The sequence below is a fragment of the Equus asinus genome, chromosome 2 (assembly GCF_041296235.1).
Source record: "Equus asinus isolate D_3611 breed Donkey chromosome 2, EquAss-T2T_v2, whole genome shotgun sequence".
In the NCBI taxonomy this organism is placed as follows: Eukaryota; Metazoa; Chordata; class Mammalia; order Perissodactyla; family Equidae; genus Equus; species Equus asinus.
The window spans coordinates 113,292,787-113,308,073 of record NC_091791.1 but is presented as its reverse complement, the minus strand read 5'-3'; the positions used below and the strand labels follow the sequence as shown (position 1 = coordinate 113,308,073).

Sequence of the window (15,287 nt, the reverse complement as noted above, 5' to 3'; positions counted from 1 at the left end):
AGCAGTGCCATGTCCGCGCCCAGGATCCGAACTAACGAAACACTGGGCCGCCTGCAGCGGAGCGCGCGAACTTAACCACTCGGCCACGGGGCCAGCCCCATAACATGCTCCTTTTAAAGTGCACAATAATTTTTATTTTTAAGAGAATATTCATATTTGATGGCAGAGCTCATGGGCATCTGAATGCCGCCCCAGAGAGAAGACTTTTTCTTTTTCTTCTTTTTTAAAAAAAGAAGGTATCATTCAATTCCCAAATGCCACTGGCAGGGGTAGGCTTGACTTCTAAACAAACATTGGAGGCAGAAAGATGTTTCTGGATCCTCGATGGACAGAGTGACTTGCCCTTCAGCAGGGAGGCATCAAAAGGATGAAAGCAAGACACTTTTGATGGTTTGAATTGCCTTGATTCCTGGTCTCATCAGAAAGTGTTCTGAATTTTTAAACCCAAACCTTAGCCTGGCACTTCTTTTAAAAATATTAATGATACATTGCCCTCTCCAATTCCAGCTGGAGCATTTGATCCCCAACCACGGTTGTCAGATTTAGCAAATAAAAATACAGGACAACCAGGTAAACTTGAATTTCAGATAAATAATAAATCATTTTATTATTATAAGTATATCCCAACTGTTGTGTGGGATATACTTATACTTAAAAAATTCTTTTCCTTGTTTATCTGAATTTCAAATTTAACTGGGCATCTAGTATTTATCTGGCAACCCTACCGACTAATCCTTCAGCCATTCTATGAAAACATTTAACCTCAGGCTCATAGACAATGCACAGCCTCAGATGTGACCACGTCATGGCTTCTGGAAGAAGGTAACAAGCGCACTGCTGCATCTTTGGGCTTCCCATCCCAAAGGACCAGTTTTCCCGCCACCCAAGGGACTCGCTTTCTTGAGTCCCCCCTGACAGGGAGGTCTGGGGAGTGACACAGACAGAGTCAATGCAGCTCCTGAATTGGCAGACCAGCCGGGTTGCTCCCAGCTCAGGAGCTGTGGTCTTGGTCTTCCTTAAGGGCCTCACTGGGTGGGCAAGTCCAGACACAGCTTCTCCCTCCTTTTGTCTCCTCTAGGGGGCGACAGTGCAGCCTGCTGGTCCCCAGGGAGCAGATCTGGAGGGACTCCTGGTGCCCCAGGAGCACAGTCCTGGGATGAGGACACCACATCTGGTCACTGATGACCAGTGACCGCCCCAGGCTTGTCTCCTGTTTCTACCGACCCATGGGGAGACGAGCGGGGAGTTCTGCTTCCCTTTCCCTCAAGGCCTCTCGTGCCTTGATCCTCATCCAAGGATCTCCCTCGCTGTTTGGCAGGAAGAGACAAGACCCACTGCGCATTTCTTGACTTCCTCCCTCTGGCTTCTGTCTTGTGCCTTCACAACCACCCCTCCACCCCCCACCCCCATTAGAACACTTGCTGGCTCACTTAACCTCACGGGGGTCAGAGGCCTTGGACAAGGCCCTTCCTCCCTCTGAGCCTCGACGTTTTTATCTGCAAAACAGGAGAAATGATAACCACTGCATGGGGTGGTTTTCAACACAAATGAGACACAGATGTACATGGAAGCCTTACAGAGGCCTCAGTAAATGCGAGTGCGTGTCTCCTCCTTGGCAACTCCATCCTCTTTCTTGCCCCCCTTCTTCTTCAGGCACACACCAGGAAGGAGCTGATGCCCCCGGGCTGTGTGCTCTTTCTGGGTCTGGGATGTGGAGCATCTCTTCTGGTGGAGATACAAGGCTGTCCCCATGGCGCCAACCAGCCCAGAGCACATCTTTAACACAGCTGCACACATAAAGACACTTCTAGTACCATCTACATCTACAAGTAGCAATCAGATACCGCCAAACCTCTGGCATTATAATCATAGTTCTTACATGATGCTGTCTAAGTGCAAGGCACAAGTTGGAGCCCTTTATGTACACTGACTCATTCAAGGTGAACACAAATATTATGCCCATTTTTTGCTCATTAGGAAAACTGAGGCCTAGAGACGTTAACCTTTTCGCCAGAGGTTGCACAGCTAGGAAGTGGCAGAGCTGAAATGAGAACCCAGATGGTCAGTTCCAGGATCTCTGCTCTAACCACAGTGCTATACTGCCTCTCATATTCCTGCCTGGGCAATCGTTCTGTCTTCCGGCCATTCCCTGACTGTTCTGTGCGGCAGGACCTGAGCACCACTTCCTGTCATGCTGCCCCGTGGCCCTGCTCTGTGCCGCAAGTCCGCTGCGAGCTTCGACCTGAGAGGCGCAGCGTCTTGCTGTGAGGGAGAAGCTTCCCAAGGATGAGGACTGAATCAGGTTTTCTTCTCAACGACAGGGACCACCTGCCACTTGTGATGGCGACACGCTCAGGAGAGAGCACGCTGCTCATTTTGCTGATTTCTCTCAATTTTACAGGATGGAGGGAGAAAGCGCTCAGACAGAGAAAGAAGAAGAAGGGAATCAGCCCCAGTCCAGATGAAGAGAGCCAGACAGAACCATTTGAGCCACAGACACGTTGTTTGGTTACGAAATTTTCAATCTTTTAAGAAACACAGTATGGAATGGCAGGAATTGGTGGCATGGCAGGAGCTCCTCGGAGTGGGGGGGGAAGCGGACACAACAGCAGGTTTCAGCGTGGCAGGACCCGCTAAGGGCAGAGGGGCTCCTGGGTCTCACTCCTGGAGGAGGAGGAGCGAGGGCTGGCCGGGGCCACAGACCACACAGCTCTGTTCCCTGCTGCTGGTGAGTCTGGGTGGAGAGAGAGCATAGCAGGAGCGATGTGGGCTGGGCTGCGGATTTGGGAGAGTTTCGACTATAAATAGTGAAGAGGATATAAAAAGCCTCAAGCAGATTTTTGGGAGTCCTAAATCCACCACGTAGATCAAGCAAGATAACGGGAACCATTGAGGTTTAGTAACTGGGCACGACGCCCCACCGCCCCACGCTTCTGCTGTCACACAACCCTGCCAGTGTCTGCCAAACCAAGGACACGTGCCTTGGGGAGGTGTGCAGCCAGCTCGCTAGCTGCCGGCACTGCCCCAGTCGTCCTGCATGGATGACCTCACTCACCACAAGGAGGTACCATTTTACATCTCATCTTTGGTAGAGGAAACTGAGGCAGAGGAGGACAAGTGACCTGTCCAAAGTGACACAGCCAACAAGTGCTGAGCTGAATTCCACACTCAGCCCAAGGCCCACACCCCTAACCATCGCCCCACCCTGCCTCAGAGACGGGACCGCGGAAGCCCACACTAAGGCAACCCTGCATGAAGTTATGCCAAAATCCGCAGAAAATTGCCACAGCATGTGGAAAGGAAGGTGAAGTTCTCTGTGTCTTGCTTCTTGGGGCCTGTGGTCACCAGCCTTCCCTCATCTACTGGGCCCTTCTTTCACCGAATGCACTGACGCTTCAGGAACCCCTGTTGCACTCCTGCAGGCCCTGCTCAGCAGGCCTGAAGTGTGCCCTGGTCCCTGGCCGGTCGGCAGGAACTGAGCCCCAGACCCTGCTGCCCTTGGCCCTGTGTCTGCTGCTGGCTTCGGGACACCTACAATCAGGTCTTCAGTTCCTGACCTTTTAGGAAAATCACTGTCACCTAATATAGAGGGAAAGAGAACCTGGAAGGAGTGACATTTAGGATTATAGCTGGCTATCACACTTATGGGGAAAATCCAGGGCACCAATGGAATTTTTTTAAATCTACTGGATTCCCTTCATAGCCCAGCCTACCCATGTCAGACAACAAGGGTTGAGCAAGACCACTGGGTCTGAGGGGTCATCTTGCCAGGAAAGGGGGGCCCAGGGAGCCCCGTGAGATGAAAAGCAGCTACTGAGACCCAACTCCTAGTTGGGCACTGAGCTGGGTGTGAGCGATTCCACCACCAGTCCTCACAGTTGGGCCCCAAAACATAAGGCCATACAGCCAGGTGAGCAATTCTGCCTGGGGACAAAGAGAGAGAGGGCGGAGTGTGGGAGGGGGACTTTCCCTTAAGGAAGGCTTCACAGAGGTGACCTGCAGCCGGCGTGGGCATGCAAGGATGAATCTCAGTGTGCGGGAGGAGAGGGGAGGAAGGCCCGCCCAGGGAGGAAGTGGTGACAGCCAAGCTGCCCGGGCCTGAATGGCTGGTCCATTTGGGAACCACGTTTGGTCCCACGGTGGGGCAGGGAGAGCTAGAAAGAGTGCCAGCTTGCTAAAGGCCGTGAGGGCTGCGCCCTCAAGCTCGGTCTCCACCCTGACTGTCGAGAGTCTTGCGATGATGTAAGTAGGCTACAAGAGTGCTTAGGAACCAAGACGGTAAGACGGTGTGTTGAGGGGCAGTGGGCTGGGGACAGAGAGACTACGTGGGAAGTGGTCAAGAAAGCACTTGGCCCGTGAGGACCTCAGCTGGGATGGGAGCCTAGGGATGGCAAGGAGGGGACGGGTAAGAGAGGCAGGAGTCAGGCAGAGACCACTGGGGTCACTGAGGGAACGACAGTTCTGTGGATGCCCCGGGGGCCCTGGAGGCCAGGTCCGGGCAGCGTGGAAGTGAGGAGGCTAGTATAGGCTGCTCTGGGTTTCAGAGGCTAGAAACAGTGGAGATGTTGAGTAAAGAGCTAAAGATGTGGGAGCCGAGGGGTGGCCTGCTGAAGACAGAGAAAGGCTGCAGAGACAGGTGTCAGAGCCACTGAGGTTAGGCTGGTTGGAACAGTGAGAGTGTCCCTCCTCTGCTTTCTACTCTTCTTGGAATCAAGTCCATATTCCTGCCGGGGTTGATGAAGCTGTCATAGCCTTGCCTCTGGCCATCCCTCCTGCCCCCTCTCATGCCACCCTCCTTTCATTATCAATGCCCCTGCCCCTCTGTCTCTTCCACCACACCACCTTCTTCCTGCCTCAGGGCCTTTGCATGTGCTGGTCCCATGCCAGGAGCTCTGCCTCGAGCTGGGTAATACATGGGTAACCCACCTGGGAGAGACTGTGCTTCTCTTGGGTTCACCCCCCCATCTCAGCTCCTCCATCGCCTGTGTCACCAGTTCCCTCCACTGTAAATGCTTGGTATGGTTTCTGCCCTCCCACTTAGACCTGACTGATGGTCCACTCATCTGGCTATTTCCTGTTTATTTCTTTGAGCTCAGCTTAAAAGTCACTTCCTTCAGAAAGCCTGAACCATGCAGCTCAAAGATCTTTTAGCATCTGACAGACTCCACGGTGTGTGGTGGGGCGGGGTTGGGGGTAGAGCATACGGGATCTTTGGGGCCCTGTAAGGACTTTGGATTTTGCTCTGCATGAGACTGGAAGCTGTGGGAGAATTTTGAGCCGAGGAGTGGCCTGACTTCTGTTTTCACATGATCCTCCGAGTTAAGGATTGATTCAAGGGGGCAAGGGCAAAATAGGGAAGGCATCTAGGAGGCTGCTGAGTTACACCAGGTGAGCGGCGAGGGTGATCTGATCTGGGGTGGGGGCAGCGGGAGTGATGAGAAGCCGGCAGACTCTGGGTGGATTTTGAAGGTAGAAACAACCGGATTCACTGACAGCACAGCAGCGGGTGTGAGAGGAGGGGTCAAGGAGGACTGTAGGGTGGAGTTGCTTTCTACTGTGATGGGGAAAACTGGGGATGGAGTGGGTGGAGATGAGGAGTGCAGTTTTTTGTGACGTGCCTTAGACGCCCAAATGGAGAAGTCGCTGGCCGCCTAGAACTCAGGAGCAAGGTCCAAGCCAGCGATACATGTTGGGAGCCACAGCATGTAACGGGCATCTTCAGTTACGAGAATGGTAGACATCATCAGGGGCGTAGGGGTAGAGAGAAGAGAGAAGAAGCCCAAGAACTGGGCCTTGGGGTACTTGATGCTGAGAAGAAACCAGCAGTGAGGACTGAGAGGAGCAGCCGCTGAGGTCAGAGGAGAACAGGAGGTGGGGAGGGGTGTCCTGGAGGCCATGTGAGGAATGCTGCAGGACAAGCAGGAAGGGCTCCTAGGAGGAGGGCCGAGAACTGACCACTGGATTTAGCAACCCGGGGGCTGCTGGTGACCGTGACAGAGCGCGGGGGTGAGCAGAGAGGGTGTGGCCTGATTGAAGTGGGTCTGAGAAAGAGCAGGAGAGAAATTAAGACAGCAAGTAGAGACAACTCTTTCTTTTGAGAGTTTTGTTTTGCTAAGAAGGGAAGCAGAGAAATGGGAGGGTAGCGGGAGAGAGAGTTTTGTTTTAAGATGGATGGAACAATAGCATGTTGCTAAGTGAACAGAGACAATTCAGCAGGAGAAATTCATCAGAGATAAGTACATAGAGAGAACTCAGAATGGGTGCAGGGACCCCTTCAGTAACTGACATGCGGTGGGGTCAGCACCGGACTGGAGGGGAAGCCCTCAGGAGAAGCAGGTGTCCCCTCGACAGCAGCGGTGGGAAGGCAGAGCCAGCACGGCAGGTGCATGGGGAAGAAGGCCTCTTCTGAGAAAGATGTTAAGAAGGCAGCGGGGCTGGCAGCCCAGAGTGAGGCTGGAGGAGGGGTGGGAATTGGAGGAAGAAGAGAGAGCAGTTGTGGACAAGAGGGGGATTCAGCCCGACTGCAGAGGGGTGTGGTGAGGAGTGTCAAGGAGACACAGTGGTTTGTTTCTTGTCCGGCCACATCGGCTGTGGGGGCAGATGCCCAGTCAGCGGAGAGCTGGGTCCACAGTGACTCTCAGGTGAAGAGCGAGTGGCTTTTTCCAAGGCCTGGGTGGTGAAGACAGGGGGAGAGAAAGAGAGGTGGTGTGCGGGGGCACGAGGTGAGGGCGCCTTTGTAGGCTCAGGGAGCATCTAGGGAAAGGATTAAATCCAGAGGGTGAGTAACTGCCAGAGCAAGATCCCACAGAGGGAGGGATCCTCTGGGGTCTGGGGCAACAAGGGAGGGGCGGCTTTGAGAGGCGCAGGGAGACCCCAAGGGCAGGAGGACAGAAAACTGATGTGTTCGTGCCTTCTGGCCTTTGTTTCCTTGGGGGAAGAGAGAAGCTATAGGGTGGGATCACTTTCCAAGACAGGTAACTTTCCAGGAAGAAGCCAGGCAGCCGACTGCTCCACCTTACCAGCCAGGCCACTTCATTTACATCCTGAGATGCACTTCCCCATTATCTGCTTATGCACTAGGGTTCTCATAATGATTCTTGTCTAGAAAGGACTCATTTTCTTCTAGCTCCTCTTCTCTCCGGTACGTGCCTGCAACCCCCGACTCCCACCCCATCTTCTGCCTTGCTCCATTTGCCGTGACTATGGCAGGAGCTCAAGTTCCTAATTTACTCTCACTTGGGAAAAGTATTCAGGCAACAAACTTGAAACTCATCCTGGAGTGAAAGTGATGTCTCCACACAGGAACACAACACATACCCTGCCGCTGATATGCTGGACTTGGGGAAAACACAAGGCGATCCTGAGGGTCTGCATGGCATGGGGTCTGGGTGGCTCCTCCCTCCCTCCTTTCTTTCCCTCCTTTTCACTAGCTATTCGCTTGCCGTCTGCTGTGTGCCTAAGAGAATCTGTATGAAGGCGATACAATAGAAACTGAGAGGAGGAGATAAACCTGCTGGGGGCCCACCTGGGGCCACCTCTTCCTAACACATCTCTGGTTTTGCTCAATCTGGGGCAGTAATGTACTTGGGGAATGTTTCCCCAGGAGAAAAACCAAGACTGACACAAACCAAGCTGGGTCACCCTGTTCCCATTGTCAATGATGACTTGGCAGGGGGGTGGGCTTATGACCCACTTCTGGCCAACGGGGCCTGAGGGGAAATGAGCTGGGTGTTCTGGGTGTCTCCTCCCTAAGGAGATGAGAAACACTCAAGAGAGGGAAGCTCATTCCTGCCCTTCCTTCCTTGGAGGCTATCTTGAAAGATGCCCAATCTGTGGCAGTTATCTAGGCACATGAGGAGAAAGCCAGGCAAAGTACAGAAGAGCTATCTTGAACCCTGAATTAACAACCCTGGATCCACCTGTCACCAAATTCCAGTTCGTGAAATAATAAACGGTCCTTATGGTTTACACTCCTTTTCATTGGGTATTCCAGTACTTGTAACCAAAGGCATCCTAACAGCTGCAGCAAGGAGGAAATAAACAATTATGATTTTCTATCACATGTGGCTCTGAGCCTCCTGGAAGCCAAGGCAAAAAGGAAAACCAGATAAATTGCAAAGCTCTCATTCTTAGTTGAGAAGAGCTTCTGAGGGAGTTTCAGCGTTTTTGCTCCTAAATTCTTTGTTTGACACTAAATTTTCATGTGGGTGTTTATGAAAGGAAGATTGAGAGACGTAATTGCTAGATCTAAGATAACTGTTTTTAGGAGAAGTAGTTTTCACAAGCCTTTTTCTTAAGATAATGAGGATCTAGATATAAAGGGGGAGTCTAACCACAGAATCAAAGAGTGGGTGGGAGTGGAGTGGGCTTCAAGCTACTCCACGCCCTCCCAACCCCAGAAGGGCAAACATCCCCACAGAAAGGAGTAGAGCCCCATATGAACCGGAGCCCACACTGAGGAGATGGCGAGACAAAGGGGCATGACACAGAGGGGAAGGCGGAGCACAGAGAAGGATGGGGAGGAAGACTCCGGATCCACCACTGCCAGCAGGAGCAGCTGTGGGTGGGATTTGGGACAAATGAAAAAGAGAGAAAATAAAAACCTGAAAGGCAGATAAGTGGAGCCAGCTGGGCTACCCCTGGTTGGTAGAAACACAGGGCCCAGGGAAAGGTTTCTCTGGGACGGGGTGGGAGGGAGGCAGAGGTCTACGCCTTCCTGGGCCCTCCCTTGTCCCAGGCCCGTTCGCTGTGTGTGGCATCTGGGTCAGCATCTCCTGTCCCCCAGGCCAGGGACCTTGTGTGTTATCTGGGTTTGGCTGGGGGTGGGGGGCTGTCAGCTCTAAGGAATGCCTCTGTGGGTCCCTTCGGGCATCGCACCTCTGAACACCCTGCGTCCGAAGCATCCAGGTGTTCTCCCAACAGAAGGGTAGCTTTTGGAAATTCAAACTACCCAGCAATAGAAGAGCCTCTGCCTTCCTGGAGGATTCACAGCAGATTTTCAGTAAACACCGTATTCTCTGTACCTTGGCTATAGGATGTTAATAGCTGCTACGAGAAACAAAGGCCAAATGCATTTGAGAGAGTTAAACAGGTATCTGCTGCAATATGTCTTGAAGGCCTTAATACCAATATGTCATCAAATCTAAGAGACACCCTCCACTGGAAGATGCATCAGGATTTTATGTATGACTAAGAAAGAAAAATGTCCATGTTGGGAAGCCTCACAGGGGACCCCTCCAGAAAGCTGTAACAAGGAAAGGGGACACTGTGTGGGAGAACATGAGAAATAAGCCCCTCACGCAGAGAGGGACAGCAAGGAACCCTCTGGTCTCTATCTTGCCCATGACAGAGGAGGGACAAATCCAGAGAAATGCCCTGTACTGATCATTTGAACCATAAGCTCGTTCCTAGTCCAGGGTCATACCACCCATGTGGTCTCCAAGGGGTCTCGGAAGCTGGGGCCCCAGATCACTGGCAGAAGCAAACGCTTTCTAGAACTCAATTTCGGTCTAGGCCAGTGGTGACTGCAAAGTACCAGCTGTGAGATGTACCCTGATTTCAGGGATGTTAACAGGTGAGAAAACGTGCAACGAGGCATGGCTGAAGGAAGGAACGTTTATATGCCCGTGAACCCCACAGAGGGACAGAGTGTGCAGCCTCACCCATTCCATCTTACTGGAGGGCTCTGGTGCCCAGGGGCAGAGTGGTCACTGTTGTCATTGTTGAGTGTTTACTAGGTGCCAGGTGCTGGGCAAGGGGCTTCGCACCTATCAGCTCCCATTGGCCTTGCAGCCCCCTTGCCCGGGGACAGCATCATTACTGCCATTTCCAGCAGGATGCTGGAGCAACTTGCCTGAGGTTGCATCTCAGTAGTGGTGAAGCTGGGCTTCAGGTGCATGCTCTTCTCCAATAGCCTGAAGGTGGTGCCCATCAGACACTCTTTAAGTGATGCCACCCTGGCCCGTTGAACCTAGCACATTTCCAGAAACGCAATTTTTCAGTAAAGTGTCCATTGCCTAAAAGGAGGCAATTTCTGGATCAAATTCTGTTTCAACGCACCGCCAGAGGCTAGGTGAAGTCTTCTGCCATCCAGTGGTCCTGGCAGTACTGGGCATTCCTTGGCCCCAGCTGTGCAATCCTGTACTTGCTGTAAAGGGATCAACTGTAGGCATGAGAACACATAATTCAGTATCATCATCCCAGTGATGTCGCCTCCTCTTGTCTGAATTGGGAAGATGCTAATATAACTATCACACTTCTGAATTAGTGTTTTCTAAAACTTTAGAAATATGACCAGGCTCCAATCACCCTTCTGGTCCATGTCCTGTCCATCCCCAGACCTGCTGACATAGGGAGGCGGCAGGCCCTCCACAGAGCTGTGCGGCCCTAAGGGCCATCTGGAGAGCTGGAGCCCGAGTGAGCAGTAAATCCCCTCCCTGCGGGAAGACGAGCCAAGTTTTATTACAGATCCTATCACAATGCAGAGGGCTGGTACTTCTGTGATTGAGCTAAGCCTGTCATTGTGTAAATCAATAGGAAACCCACAGGAGGCAATTTGATTTAGGATGTTCATTTTGGGAAGCTGGTCTTCCTAAAACGCTGAAGCCAAGATGCTGCCTGCCCGACCACTTGCACAATAAATGGCAAGTTTAGCCCAAAAGGAACAGATCTGTTAATAAAGTAAATTCAGATCTCTCCAAATAAAAATTCAGATGCATTTCAGTCTCCTCTCAGTTCAGTGGGCTGAATCCCTTAATCTACTAAATTATTATGGAAAAGCCCTTATCTCTGCCTGTCAAAATCACTCCTGCCGTGGGGGTGCCCTCTTGGGAGGCTCAAGCTGCTTCATAATAACTTAGATTATGTGCAGCAGAGCATTATCTTGAAAAGGGCCACATACTCCAAGGACAGCACAGGATCCGGGACAGGGCCAAGAGACAGTCCAGTCAACAGGGGCCAGAAAGGTGAGAGGTGTCGCCCAGAGGCACTGCTGGTAAGTGACAGAGTGAGGCTTCTAATCCTGCCCCCTGTCTCAGCTCAGTGTCCCTCAGAGGCACTGCTGGTAAGTGAGGTGTCGCCCAGAGGCACCGCTGGTAAGTGACAGAGTGAGGCTTCTAATCCTGCCCCCTGTCTCAGCTCAGTGTCCCTCCTCTGTGGGCAGCCAGGGTGACATGGGGAAGAAACGGGCTGAAGGTTCTGGGTACTGTTTCTGCCCAACAGGGGTGGTGGGGTCTCCTCTAGGGCAGCCCAGTTTGTGTTAGGGCCTCCTGTCTCTTAAGTGGGCAGCAGCAGGCGAGAGTCTAGGTCATCTGTAGGAGGGACAAAAGGGGCCTACATTCTGCAGCATGGGCAGGCCTCGCAGAGTGTCTGCCCAGAGAGCTGACCCCAGTTGGCCAGGGAAGGGAAAAGGTGGAGGGGAGTTGCATCCAGTGCAGAAAAGGGAAGAAGGTGTGGGAGATCAATCCCCAGGTTCCAAGAGGGGCCCCTGGCAGGAGCCCTTGTGAACAAGGATTTGGCTTTCCCCCACCACCTCCCACCACGCCTCCCCTTCTCCCACCTCCATCAGAGTGACTCACACCTGCAGAAAGGATGAATCATGTGAGTTACGAAACCAAAGGGCTCCTGAGAGGGAGGCTGGAAAAGACCTGGGGAAGCCATCTCCACGGATCCTGCTCTCTCCCCACCTCCTCCGACCCCTCATCACCCCCCCTCTAGCTGCCAAGCTAGAGACTCTAGTGGGTTCTAGACAGCACTCCAAACAAAAGGGAGTGCTCCTGGGAACTGAGCAGCAGATCCGCAGCTTCCTCCCCCCTTCAAGGCCCGCTCAGCCTATGCTTTGTCTCCCCTCCTGTACTGATCAGGGTAAAGGCTTACTTTCCACATGGGGCCAGTTGGGGCCAGCGGATCTTGGAGGGAATGGGAGAGGAAATCCCGAAGCGATCCTCACCTCTCACCATTTGCTTGTTCACAGTGTAAACATTTCCAAAATTCTCCAGGGCGCACCAAATACTTATCCACTGGATTCTAGGCGGCTCCAGGCAGCAGGGGCAAGGACGATTCAACTCACTTTCTCACTGACTGGTCCCAGCTCGGTGGGAGCTTTTAAGAGTTTACCCAACCAGTGAACACCCACCATGTGGCAGCCCGCCGGCTCATAAAAACAAACGTTTATTGACAACTTGTTGCATGGCAAGAGCTCATGCGGTCCTCAAAACAGCTCTGTGGGGTAGAAACTGTTGTCATCCCCATTACAGGTGGAGCGCTGTGCTCAAGAAGCACAGCTTGGCCAAGGTCACACAGATATGAAGTGGACAGCGTGGGGAGTCACCTGCATCGCCTGCGTCCCCGGGTGGGCTGTAGTCCTGGGGCTGTCCCGCCAGGTTTCTCCTGTACGCTCACCGAACCCAGCTAATCTGTCACACGTCTTCGCCCCACTCAACGTGCCCCTTCCATCAGGCCTTCTCTGGGCAGGGCCCAGACCCCATATTTCCTTGTGGCTTCTGACCCCTAGAATCCAGAACTCTTGCAAGCCCACCGTCTCAGGCTGAGAGAGCCGGCCAAGCGAAGGAGGCCTCCAGACGCCCGAGAGGTGGGAGGGCGCCGGCCTGAGCCCGCCGGTCTGGACTCACCTGAGATGCCCCCGGGGCCCTCCCGGCTCTTACTAGAACACGCGGGGCCGAGGCCGCCGGTCCGGGTGCCCTGGCCGGTCTGTGTCCCGAAAGCCCCGAAAGTCTGCGAGAAGTTCCCGGTGGGGGGCGTCTCGGCCTCCCCGCCGCCGCCGCGCCGCCGGGTCCGAGCCTGCGGCGGGCCCCGTGCGGGCCGCCAGCGCGCGGGCCAGGGGCGCCACCGGGCCGCGCGGCGGGCACGCGCCGCGGCCGCCTCCTCCTCCTCGCTCCCGCCCGCAGCGGCGGCGGCGGCGGCGCTTCCCCGGCGCGGCGCGGAGCGGCTTTAAAAGGCGGCACCCCACCCCCCGGCGCACTCGCCGCTCGGGCGCCGCGCGAGCCTGCCGCTGCCATGCCTCCGCGCGCGCCGCCTGCGCCCGGGCCCCGGCCGCCGCCCCGGGCCGCCGCCGCCGCCCCCGCTGCCGCGGACGCGGGGGGCGCCGGCGGGCCAGGACTCCGGCCGCTCGCGCCGCGCCCCTGGCGCTGGCTGCTGCTGCTCGCGCTGCCCGCCGCCTGCTCCGCGCCGCCGCCGCCGCGCCCCGTCTACACCAACCACTGGGCAGTGCAAGTGCTGGGCGGCCCGGCCGCGGCGGCCCGCGTGGCCGCGGCGCACGGCTACCTCAACTTGGGCCAGGTGAGTGCCACCGGCCCCGCGCGCCGAAAACTTTGCCGGCCGCTGCGGGCACGGCGCGACGGGGCGTCTCCGCCGGGCTGTCGGCGCCGCGGCCGCGAGCGCGCAGGGCTCCGGGTCGGTTCGGCCCGCGCGGCCGGGGGCGGCCGAGGCGCCCTGCGGGGAGTCGCCGGGGAGCGCGGCGCGCGGGACACTCTGCGGAGAGACGCCCTTGCAGGCCCGGCGGCCGGGGCAGCTCCCGGGGAGGGGTGGCCCGGCGCGGACACCTGCCCGGCTGGGCGGCAGTGGGAGCCTGTGTCGGGCGCCGCGCTTTGCCCGCCGGCGCTGTCCTCAGTGCCCACCAAGGTCTCCCTGGCCTCGGGACCCCGCCTCTGCCACGCCGGGCCCTCTGCCCTCGACGGGCGGCGCGGGGCCCCCGACCCGGTGCGCGCGCCAGGGTGGCTGGGGCTCGCTGGGTGAAGAGCGCATGGCCCCGCGTCTCGGGAGCCGCGCTCCATCGGTCTCCCGGAGGGAGGGCGGCCCGGTGCCTGCGCCTGGGAGACGCCGCCAAGGTGGCTTTCCCGACAGCGTGGAACCCAGGAGCCGTGCCAAGGTTTGGAGGCAGGGGTCCTGCGTTTAAAACCCCGCCGGCCTTGGGGGGAGTTTGCTTTGTTTCTGGGCTTCTGTGCGTGATTCTAATGGCAGCTCTCCAGCTTACTAGCCCTGTGATCTTTGGCAAGTCGTGACAGTGTGTACCGCGTGCAGTTGTTGGAACGATCCAGTGTTGTCTGGCAGCAAAGTGCCAGCGCAGGGCCTGACCCTGGCGGTGGAGCCAGTAACCCTCCCAAGGCCTGGGCTGTCATTACTGCTGTCAGTTAGCAATGGGGACAAATCCCGGGCAGGAAGGCAGCATAACTCCAAAGGATGCTGAGGCAGGTCCCTTTTTCCTGCCCCAACCCCGTGGAGTGGGGGTGGGAGAGTGATCCTGATTTATGCCCGTGGAGGGGCCTCAGCAGGCTGAAGTGTGTGTCCCACCAGGGGACCTCTTAGTGCAGTTAACAGGTCTCCTACAAACTACACGCTTAGAGGATCAAGTGAAGTGACAGGGAAGCAGGGCTCGTAATTCAGACCCTAGTGCCAGGCAGTGTTAAATTTAGTTTCAACATTATCTGTGACAGAAGCCAGCAAAGTGTGGTAGATGACACCTTCTCTGCATCCTGAGTCGGTTGTGGATGCTGCTAACGTGACTCGTGCGGCCTTTCGGAAAAGTCGATTCTGCAGTTTGAACTGTGCTTCACATGGTGGGTCAGTGTTGTCTGAAAGAAAACCATCACATCTTTTTTTTTTTTCCGACCATTCAAGTCTCTTCAAATATCCTGTGATTTAAGAGTTTGCCTTTGGGTAGCACTGGCTTCGTTTCTCTCTGTCGTTCTTAAATCTCCCTGGCTGATGGTCCAGCCTGAAGATGCCCCTCAAGGTTCCAGCCCTATTCATTGCTTCTTGTGTTTGCTTAGGGCCCCCAGCTCCGGCCACACTTCACTGCTCTGCTCAGGTGGCCCAGCAGTTTGTCTTCAGCTAAAAGTGACTCTTAAACTGCACGGTAAATTACGAAGTGCCCAGGTTTCTGGCTCCTATAATTAAAGGAGTAGAGGGAAACTGAAGTTGAGCTGTGAGCTCTTGGACATTGCAAGAGAGAGGCCCAGTAACTTCCCCTCACAATTCCTGTCCACGGGAATAAAAAATACTGGGTCTTTGAAACAACTTCTGTCAGTCTCACTGAGTTGCTTATGCACAAAGTCAGCTGTCCTCATTTTGCCTGTGGGAGAGAATGTTCCTCCCAGCATGTGCCCCTCCACCCGGGACATTCTGGGGAGTGTCTCAGAGTCTCCCCAGCTCTGTACAGTGCAGCCAGGGTGAACTCCACACAGCCTGGTCCCTTAGCTTGGTACGCACGGTGCTGGGGGTGACACTGTGGAGACATTCACAAACTGAGGGATTAGCTGGTTGGGGATAGG

General features: G+C 55.1%; 1 protein-coding gene and 1 long non-coding RNA gene across 5 annotated transcripts in view; one reads left to right on the top strand and one right to left on the bottom strand.

The window, feature by feature from the left end:
- Positions 1 to 9,849: 9,849 nt before the first annotated feature.
- On the bottom strand, positions 9,850 to 12,812 carry LOC123282315 (uncharacterized). Its single transcript, XR_006522385.2, has 3 exons — positions 12,630 to 12,812; positions 10,060 to 10,162; positions 9,850 to 9,970 (listed from the first exon to the last, which is right to left on the bottom strand). It is a non-coding gene; the product is annotated as an uncharacterized lncRNA (long non-coding RNA).
- A 187-nt stretch (positions 12,813 to 12,999) lies between these two features.
- PCSK6 (proprotein convertase subtilisin/kexin type 6) overlaps positions 13,000 to 15,287 on the top strand; it is a 181,314-nt gene continuing 179,026 nt past the window's right edge. For all 4 annotated transcript variants that reach the window (XM_070496488.1, XM_044762977.2, XM_070496497.1 and 1 more), the window contains exon 1: positions 13,000 to 13,296. In XM_070496488.1, the coding sequence (XP_070352589.1) occupies positions 13,015 to 13,296 (282 nt within the window). In that variant the 5' untranslated portion in view covers positions 13,000 to 13,014. The remainder of the gene's footprint in view (positions 13,297 to 15,287) is intronic.